The sequence below is a fragment of the Aedes albopictus genome, chromosome 2 (assembly GCF_035046485.1).
Source record: "Aedes albopictus strain Foshan chromosome 2, AalbF5, whole genome shotgun sequence".
In the NCBI taxonomy this organism is placed as follows: domain Eukaryota; kingdom Metazoa; phylum Arthropoda; class Insecta; order Diptera; family Culicidae; genus Aedes; species Aedes albopictus.
In genome coordinates, this window is record NC_085137.1 from 97365129 (window position 1) to 97375257 (window position 10129).

General features: G+C 45.8%; 2 protein-coding genes across 2 annotated transcripts; both read right to left on the bottom strand.

Annotated features, from left to right (window-relative positions):
• Positions 1 to 264: 264 nt before the first annotated feature.
• On the bottom strand, positions 265 to 1107 carry LOC134286127 (uncharacterized). Its single transcript, XM_062847701.1, has one exon. The coding sequence runs from the start codon at positions 1105 to 1107 to the stop codon at positions 265 to 267; it is 843 nt and encodes a 280-aa protein (XP_062703685.1).
• A 316-nt stretch (positions 1108 to 1423) lies between these two features.
• On the bottom strand, positions 1424 to 6316 carry LOC134286128 (uncharacterized). The gene has a single exon (XM_062847702.1). The coding sequence runs from the start codon at positions 6314 to 6316 to the stop codon at positions 1424 to 1426; it is 4893 nt and encodes a 1630-aa protein (XP_062703686.1).
• Positions 6317 to 10129: the final 3813 nt, after the last annotated feature.

Here is a 10129-nt window from a genome sequence, read left to right on the forward strand (position 1 = left end):
GTAGCACACAGCTCAAAAAAATAGTGGTGATTACTCGTGGTTCTTTCGACCTGACAAATCTCCGTTTGCCTTCGGTAAAGTTAGAGCGAGTTCAAATGAATATCTTTTCACCCAATTAGATAAACTCTCCCTATTAATATCGGCAAATTCAACTTTTACTTTTAGCTATCCAATTTCACAACCTTTCTATCTTCTACGTTTTCTGTTTTGTTCTCTTCTTAATTCAACCCAAAGTCAATCTATTTGTCATCATGACATTTCTTCTTAAGGTCGACCTGTCAGCATGCCCACCGGTGATTTGCCCAGTGGTGATGGTAACAGTTCCCCCTTCCGTAACTCTGGTCCAATTTCCGTCAGTTGGCCAGATTTACTCCTTAACTCCATCACTGCAAGCTTAGCCACAGCTCGACGGTATAGTCCCTTAGACGTTCTCACCAGAGCTTGTCGAACTCTTCCATCTGCGCCTCGTATCACTTTCTCCACTTTGCCCCGAATCCAGGTCCTTCGATTGTTCCCGTCGACAATATACACCAACTCTCCTTCCTCGATAGGTTCTTGCTCAGTGAACCATTTGGTCCGGTGATTAATGGTCGGTATGTATTCTTTCAGCCATCGTTGCCATAGTACGTCTGCCAACTGTTGAGATCGCTTGAAATTGTCCCGCAACGCTTCAGCAGAACTTGTCGGCATATTTACTTCTTCGCGTTCTCCAGCAGGTAGCCCCCGAAGAAAATGGTTCGGCGTAAGAGATTCGGCTTCGGCTGATTCTTGTGGTACGTACGTGAGGGGCCGAGAGTTTACCATATCCTCCGCTTCCGATAACACGGTTAGAAGGATTTCGTCGTTCAATTTACAGCCATCGTGTAGTCCCTTCAGTGCATCCTTTGCGGACTTCACTAGCCGCTCCCATATTCCGCCCATATGGGGAGCTGCTGGCGGATTAAAATTCCATCGAGTTCTAGCGTCAGTGAAGTTGTCAGCACACTCCAGTTCAATGTCCTTGATCCTCTGTACGAACTCCTTACTAGCGGCGATGAAGTTAGTGCCATTGTCCGAAAATATTTCCAAGGGTGCACCTCGTCTGACAATGAATCGCCTGATTGCCATAACGCATGATTGGCTGCTCAAGCTGTGAGCAACTTCCATGTGGATTGCCCTGGTCACAAGGCACGTGAACAGGCAAATCCATCTTTTCTCAGAACGGCGCCCTACCGTGACAACAACTGGACCGAAATAATCAATTCCTATGTAGCTAAACGGACGTAACTGTGGTGTTATGCGCTGCACAGGTAGAGGGGCCATCCTGGGGATTATTGGACGACATTTTTTGATTTTACACCATGCACAGTTTTTCATCACCTGCAGGACTGCTGCCCGAATGTGTTGGACGTAGAACCGTTGACGTAATTCATTTACCACGGTCTCACGGTTTGCGTGACCAAATTTTTCGTGGTAGTGTAGGAGCAACTTGGAGGTGACATCGTGACCCTTCGGGAGTATAATCGGGAACCTCTGTTCGAAAGGGATGAGCCGAGCGACCTTCCATACGAATCACACCTTCTTCGTCCAGAAAAGGAGCTAGCTTGTATAGTGGGCTGGAGCGTTCGATGAGATGCCACTTTGACTGCGGAAGTTCTTTATTTTTCAGCAACGTCTTACTTTCGTCGGCGAAACCTTCCTGCTGCGCCATCCTCCACATGTAGTTCTCAGCCAGTCGATATTCTTCACGTTTGAACGGAATCTTGTTTGACAACAACGCTCCTATTAAAGACCTTTCCAGTTTGGGTGTTGCATGTAGGGTTTCGATTGGCAGTCCTTTTACTTTTTTGCGGCAATTCGAAATGAATCGAAATATGCAAGCGATGCTTCGAACCAGAACCGTATGGCGCGAGAATCGAGTAGTGTCCACCAGGCTCTGCGGGAAAGACACTTCATGGAACAAATGGTACGCTCGCAGTTCTTCTTTTACGCCTGCTGCTGGCAGAGCTCGTTGAGACCACTCTTCCTTTGGTCGGTGTAGGATTTCAGGACCACGTACCCACTCTCCGTCGGACTCAATCGGTGGGCCATGCTTCCCCCACTTTGTCAGCACGTCAGCTATATTGTTCTTTGTTGGGATCCAACTCCATTCATGTGGATTAGTGAGGCTCAAAATGTCCCCTATGCGGTAGGCCACAAACTGCTTATACTTTCTATGGTCTGAATTAATCCACGAAAGGACGGTGGCAGAGTCAATGTAGAACATAACACTCTTCACCTTCACTGAATGGTTAGCTTTAACGGCAGCTGCTAATCTAGCACCCAGTACAGCGGCTAAAAGCTCCATTCTCGGGATGGACGTATACTGTAGTGGAGCTACTTTGGATTTTGCCGACACTAACGCAACTCTCGGCTGTCCGTTCACCAAAACTCTTAAATATGCGACACATCCATAAGCTTCCTCGCTTGCGTCGGCGAACACGTGAAGCTCTAGGTCCTGGTAGTCATCCGGATTCGCATCAGGAAAATAGCAGCGTGGGATCCTCATCGCCTGAACTCGTAGTAGTAGTTCAATCCACTTGAACCATTTCTTCGCCGAATCGTCGTCGACAACTTCATCCCACGAGCAGCCATTTCTCCAAAGGTCTTGGATGATAATTTTTCCAAAAACGGTGAACAACGCCCACAAACCGAGGGGATCGAAACAGCTCATAACGATTCTTAGCAGTATTCGTTTCGTTGGCAGCTTCTCTCCCTTTAGGTATGGTTGCAGGTCATCATGTAGAACGGCGGCGAACACAAAAACATCAGCCTCTGTATTCCATGACATGCCCAGGACTCTCTCCGTATAGGTTGACTTATCGCAGTTGAAGTGAATTAGGCGATTGTCCCGCTGGCCGTCGAAGTGTCGAAGAAACTCTGGACTGTTGGACACCCAATTCCGGATATTAAATCCAGCCTTTGAATGGATGTAAGCGACCTGCTCGGCCCGTTCGATGGCTTCACACACCGTGAACGTGGAGTCCAAATAGTCATCGACATAGTGTTTGCCGACAATAGCCTCGACTGCATCTGGAAACTCCTCGCTATACTCCTGCGCATTTTGATTTTTTATATATTGCGCAGAGCACGGTGAGCTAGTTGAGCCAAAGGTGGCGACGTCCATAACAAAAATCGTTGGAGAACTCGAAGCGTTCGACCGGTACAAAAATCTCTGTGCTGACTTATCACTTGCTCGGATGCGTAGCTGATGGTACATCTCAGCAATATCGCCGCCAAATGCGATCGGGCGCTCACGGAAGGGGCACAAGACCGACGGTAGGCTAGACAAGAGATCGGGTCCTTTTAACAACTCGGAATTCAGCGACCTCCCTTGCACGGACGCCGCTGCGTCCCACACTAGTCGGACCTTTCCCGGCTTTTTGGGGTTGAGGACGACATTCAAGGGAAGGTACCAGATCTTACCCGGTACCGAATCCATCAGCTCCTTGCTAGTAGCGATGTGGGCGTAACCTTTCCGTTGGTAATCCTCGATCTGCTTCTCTACGTTTAATGCCAGTTCTGGGTTTTTTGATAGCTTTCGTTCCAGGCTCTTCATTCGCTTCAGTGCCATCTGGAAGTTGTCCGGAAGCTGGGGTTCGTCGTTTCTCCACAGAAGACCTGTCTCGAACCGGTCTCCTACGCGCTTGGTAGTCTGTTCCAACAGCATTCTAGCTCGACGGTCTTCGTTTGATTCTGGTAGTACCTTAACAAGTAAGCCAGACTCCTCTAAGGTGAAATGTTTCCGAAGAAGTTCTTGGAGATCTAGATCTGCCAACTCAACAGCCGTATGATGTCCAGCAAAACCCGTACCTGTGCTGTTGTTTCCTTGAGGACCGTATATCGTCCAACCAAGCTTCGTACGAACTGCAATTGGCTCCCCAGGGTTGCCGACACGAGACTCTAACGGTGCGTATACGTGTAGGTGTTTCAGGTCAATAAGGATTTTTGGAGAACCACCTAAACAGTCAGCTACTGGTAATCCACAAAGGTGCTTGAAACGGGCGGTTACTTCGTCGAACCGAATTTTCTGCTCCGGCAGTTGGAGATCTTGGACGGTGTGAACGTTTCGTAGAAGAAATCTCTCGTTGGTTCCGCTTGACGATATCGATACATCAACACGACGAGAATTCCGTTCTAGCCGACTCATACCAGCTGTCCACTTTACCAGTATTGGTTCCCATGTCCCTTTTAGTTTGAGATGCTCGGCAACACTGTTCTCCATTAGGGAATACGAAGATCCTTCATCCAAAAAGGCAATGACCTCGCGGGTCCGGCCTTCGTGGTGGAGTTTAATCGGAACCATCCTAAAAATGACGGGATGCTGTTCCGAATCGTGTACGTGGCAATTTGTTGACAGCGGTACAGTTGTGCTCGGTGGGTGTAGAATGGAATGGTGCCTTTCCTTGCAATCACCGATGTTGCAGTGTCCTTTGAATCGGCAGCGTGACTCCCCGTGTTCGTTTAAACACATTTTGCAGATTTTCCACTTTTCTACAATTTTTACCTTATCGCCCCACACCAGTCTTCGGAAGTCTTCACAGACGCGGGTTCGGTGGTCCAAACTGTTGCATCCTCGACACGGTTTACGGTTGATGTGCGGACCATTACCTTTGTGGTGATCTACCGAATTGATCGACGACTGCTCGATGCCGACATGTGCATTCAGGAAACCTTCATGTTCATTGCTCCTCGATCTTTTCTCCTTCCGGTCCCGGTTGGGACGCCCGTCGATTCGTGGATCAGAATAGAGTGTCGCCTCCGTCGCTTCCGAAACGATTTCCGAAAGAAAATCCGCAAACGTGCTTAGATCTACTGCTGCCTGTTGACGTTTGTGCCTAACCCACTCCATTTTCGTGCTGGGGGGCAACTTCTCGACAAGCTCCGCAATAAGCATAGGGTTGACGAGGTGATCATCCATTCCAGAAGTCACTAGATGGTCGCACAGTTGTTGGACAATCATGCCGAAGGTGATAAATGTGGCTAAACGATCTGCACGCGGGGGATCCGCTCTTCTTGCCTTCTGCATCAAAGAATGGAGTAGTTGTTCTGGTCTGCCATAGAGGTGTCTTAGCGTGTCAATTACTCTTGGAACTGACTCGGGCAGCAACAATCTACTTCTTACAGCTTCCAGTGCCGGCCCCTTGATGCTCTCCTGAAGTTTTCCAAGGTTCTCCAAGTCGGTCCAGTTGCATGCTGCGTTCCCGTTATTGAAGCTGCTAATAAAGAGAGGCCATTCCTCTGGCCGCCCTGTGAACACTGGTAATTTAGCAAACGGACCTTTCCGTGCAGCTATCTGGGCTCTTGACAATTCCAGTTCTCCTACAGCCGCGAATGGGATTTGATGCACGCTATTGCTTACTGCTGGCACTGGCACTGGCTCATTCAGGTTCGCGGATTGCACCTGCTCACGATGCGGGTTCACATGACATGGTGGCGCAGCTGTTGTTCGAGAAAAAGAAGGCTCTGGCAGCGGATGCTGCAACGGCTTGTTAACCTTTGCTGCGGGTATCTGCGGGTTCTTAAGAGGCGTCGTTTCCGCTAGGGCATTTTCAGACGTTAAACGGTATTGGTTTCCGATTCCCGGATTCATCGGTGCGGCTTTGGGAGTGGAACATTTGGGAAAAGCTCCCCGAACGTCAGCAACAGGCTTGATTTGCTCTTTCGGGAATTTGAACTTATCCCTCCACATCTTTTCCAAGTCCGTGTCGGATTGATCCTGATTTGGTACGGAATTTCCACCTACAGCGCCACTCTCCTGCTCCAAAGGGTCCATGTTGTATTGGAACTCCTCATACAGTTCACTTCGCATCTTGTTCAACTCTGCTTCTACCGCTTTTCTTTTCTCCAGCATCTCCCTTTCGAGGCGAATCTGCATCATCATTTTCTCCTTCTGTCGCTGGAATTGTCGGTCAAATCGCTGCTTCATCATTAACAGCTCTCTTTGATGATGCCGTTCTTCTTCTTCATCGGTTGCCGGCTCCTTTTCCGTATTCGATTCGCCGAATCCTTCTTGAGCCTGGTCTGTCGTGTCAGAAACTTCCAGAATGGTTCCGAGGGCCGTTGCGCCGTCGACTTGATTACGGGTTTTTCCTTCCATGCCATTCGCACTTACGCATGCGTCGCAGGTCCAAGGTAGCTTCTCTATCTCCGACGTCACTTTGGCACACATGAAGTGGAACCATTTCTGGCACTTTTCACATAGAACCATGTTTTCGTCTGCATGGTTTGGTTTCTCGCATAGTGCACAGTCATACCCGGTCTTTTCGGGGTTATGTCCGTCGTCTTTGGACTGCATGACACTATTTTTTTGAGAATTTGTTCAGATCGTTATTAAAGAGCACACTTTCTTGTAGCAGGCCGTAGCACACAGCTCAAAAAAATAGTGGTGATTACTCGTGGTTCTTTCGACCTGACAAATCTCCGTTTGCCTTCGGTAAAGTTAGAGCGAGTTCAAATGAATATCTTTTCACCCAATTAGATAAACTCTCCCTATTAATATCGGCAAATTCAACTTTTACTTTTAGCTATCCAATTTCACAACCTTTCTATCTTCTACGTTTTCTGTTTTGTTCTCTTCTTAATTCAACCCAAAGTCAATCTATTTGTCATCATGACATTTCTTCTTAAGGTCGACCTGTCAGCATGCCCACCGGTGATTTGCCCAGTGGTGATGGTAACAGGTGGGTTTTATTTACAAAACCAAAACTAATCTACTTCCTAAAATGGAAAACGTCAATCGTACATCGGGACTTCAGGGACTCCATGGAATTGTATCGCCGTCTACTGAAAGAAGCATACGACAACTATTTAGGGAATCCTGAGCAACTTGCAACTATCAACCATATCAAAGCGCAGATGTTGCGTCACCAACGTAACTTTTCAACAAATTTTCGAAAAATGAACGAGACTTTCATATCCGGAGAATCTACTACACTTTTTCATGTAGCCCAGATCCACGGAAAAAGATCTAAAAGTACTATCGCTATGCTCCAAGCAGAAAATGGCAAGGGTCGGGGTAGGTGAGATCCTGCTGTCTGCAACCTACGGGTGCATCTGATAGGGCCTGAAGGGTAGTGATACCCTTCCTTTGCGGGCAGGTCAGATCGGGTTGCACGTGGGCATCAGTTCTTGATGTCCGCTCAGCAGTAGGGCGCGGGCGGGGTTGACCCTGCCCGCCTTCCGAGGACAAAGGGAGTGGCGAGGACCACTCGGGAAACTGGCTAAGCGCCAGCATGCTACCGTGATGGACTCTCCAAAGCGAGTCATCGATGTTCGTTGCTGCAGGCTACGCAGCTAACCTTGTGGGTGCGATGTGCACTAGCCCCTCTCTGAAGCAATACCTTCTTGGTGGTTCCGGAGAGACGTAGGGTTTGGCGACCATAGGAATGGTTTAGTGGGTACGAGGAGAGAGTAGTCCTGGATTTTACTTTTGTTGTAGAAGACAGCCTGTCAGACCTACACTACCCTAACCTTCTGTTAGGGTGTCTGTTGAGCAGATTATCCCCCTATGGTTTAGAAGGAAAAAAAAAAAAAAAGCAGAAAATGGTGACGAAGTTCGTGACCAAATTCTAATAAGGGACTCGGTTAGATCATACTTCGAAACATTGTACACTCCGGTAGAAAGTGGAAATCTGGTCGATTTCCTTCCGGCCAGAACGATACCGGAAAACAATCTCTTAAATGAAAGTTTAGTGGAAGCAGCTACACAAGATGAAATTCTCGCTGCAATTAAAGGTAGCTCATCTAGAAAGTCTCCGGGTGTAGATGGACTACCCAAAGAATTCTTTCTGAGGACTTGGCGCATAATTGCTGCTGAGTTTACAAATGTGATCAACGACGCTCTCAATGGAAACGTGATGAAACAATGCAATGTTTCGATGGAATCATAGTGCTTGTCAAAAAGAAAGGAAGGGACAAAAGCGTAAAAGGTTATCGTCCAATATCCCTATTGAATTACGATTACAAAGTCTTGGCAAGACTGCTTAGGCAAAGGGTCAACAACTTGCTTCCATTCGTACTGTCTGATCATCAGAAATGTTCAAATGGAAGAAGAACCATTTTTGAAGCAACATGCCGCATCACCGATAAAATTGCACAGCTACGACATAGCCGTAGAAGTGCACTCCTAGTATCATTTGACCTCGATCACGCGTTTGACAGAGTGAATCATCGATTTTTGAGAGAAACTATGCTGCGAATGAATTTCAATCCACAGTTTGTTAACCTGCTGGGTACAATTTGGAGTCAATCTTTTTCGAGAATCTTGGTCAACGGTCATCTAACTCAGGAATTCAAAATAAATCGGTCAGTAAGACAGGGTGACCCGTTATCTATGCACTTGTTCGTGCTATATCTACAGCCGTTATTAGATGAAATCGTGCAGCGATTCCCAAATACTGTGTTAAGTGCTTACGCAGACGACATCTCCATGATGATGATTAACCTGGGCTTGTTAGGGGAATATCTGTAAATAAAAAGAAAATCGGGTTAAGTACGGTTCCTTTGAATTCCACTAAGAATTTGCATCCTTTGACAGATACGTATTTCGACCTCAACTGTAAGGTCGTCTTCAGTGTCTTGTACTTGACATCTCCATGTTTTTTGACAACGAAGGCATCCTCGTGGAAGTAGCTGCCATCTTTAACGAGTTCGGACTAACGTCAGGAGCGGTTCTTAATAAGGAGAAAACTATTGCAATAATGATAGGCATCATCAATCTAACTAATGATACGGAATGGCTTACCATAGAAAATTTTGTCAACATTCTTGGAGTACGCTATGGAGCTAATATCAAACAAGCCCAAAAACTAAACTGGCAAGCTGTATTAAGTGGATTGCGAACACGGCTGTGGCTACATAACCCAAGAAAATTGAACTTAATCCAGAAAGTCGTATTGCTCAACACCTACATTAATTCCAAAGTTTGGTATATAGCTGCAAATATCCCGGTTTATAAAGGATTCATCAACAAAATAAGAGCCGAAATGGGAAAATTTATTTGGCATGGACAATCTCTTTAACGGATAGCATTTTCCAATTTAATTCTTCCCAAAAACAGAGGTGGATTGAATCTTCATTGTCCGAAAACTAAATCAAAATCACTGTTGCTAAATCGTCTTATAAGTTTAATGCCCCGGTTTCCATTTTTAAGTAGTTTGTTGGAAAATCCAAACACCCCCGTCCCTCCAATGTTCAACCACATTTCTCTATTGAACGCAGAGCTGCCCAGTTTACCGGATCGCCTTAAAGACGCGCCGTCATCACTAGGAATTTATCATCATCTTCTTTCGCTGAAGCCCGATCCTGGATTTGTCTCTGCAGTACAACGAAATTGGAAAGCAGTATTCAAACTTCGTCTCAACGTTCCAACTGGTTTACCATTATGCATAAGAAGATTAAATATAGGGAATTATTATGTCAACGAGGCGTTGTTGATGACACAATTTGTGAAACTTGTCCAAGAGAACCAGAGACTGTAGTGCATAAAGTTTTTCGATGTAATCGTGTTAGGGATATCTGGAGATATCAACTTAGCCTAATCTTGAGAAGTGAGTCTAGTTTGTGCAGGCTTGAGCAGGAAGAATTTATATACCCTACTCTAAGTAACATAAGTCGAAACTCCAAACAAATGATTATTAAGGCACTTGGCATTTACTTCAGTTATATAATTGAAACACCTGAAAACGAAATAGGTTTAGATAGTTTTATATTTCATGTTAAAAAACCAATTTTACAAAAAAAAAAAAAGTAAGCACTAGTTTACTGCATTTTTGGTCTCGGTAAGCTGATGATCAGTTTTTTAGTGTAGAATTATGCCCTAAATTCGAAAGAACGATGAAAACAAAAATCAGTGAAACAGATTTTTCTTTCCGACTTTCCATACAAGGCTTACGTTTTGGAATCGATATTTGTTCTATACCAATTTAAGCAATTGCTGAATTTATACGTCTCATTCTACGTAGTCAATGCACTATGGGGCGGCTACATACAAACCGGTGGTCAAACATATTTTTGCGTCTATTTCATAATGTCTTGCTCCTATTCGTACGGTTTATGTCTGAAAAATATGAAAAACGTGTTGAACAGGTTGTTTTAACACGACAGTTTC

Coding starts and splice junctions, on each gene's coding strand:
- LOC134286127 (XM_062847701.1), bottom strand. CDS start 1,107: ATGGCAATCAGGCGATTCATTGTCAGACGAGGTGCACCCTTGGAAATA.
- LOC134286128 (XM_062847702.1), bottom strand. CDS start 6,316: ATGCAGTCCAAAGACGACGGACATAACCCCGAAAAGACCGGGTATGAC.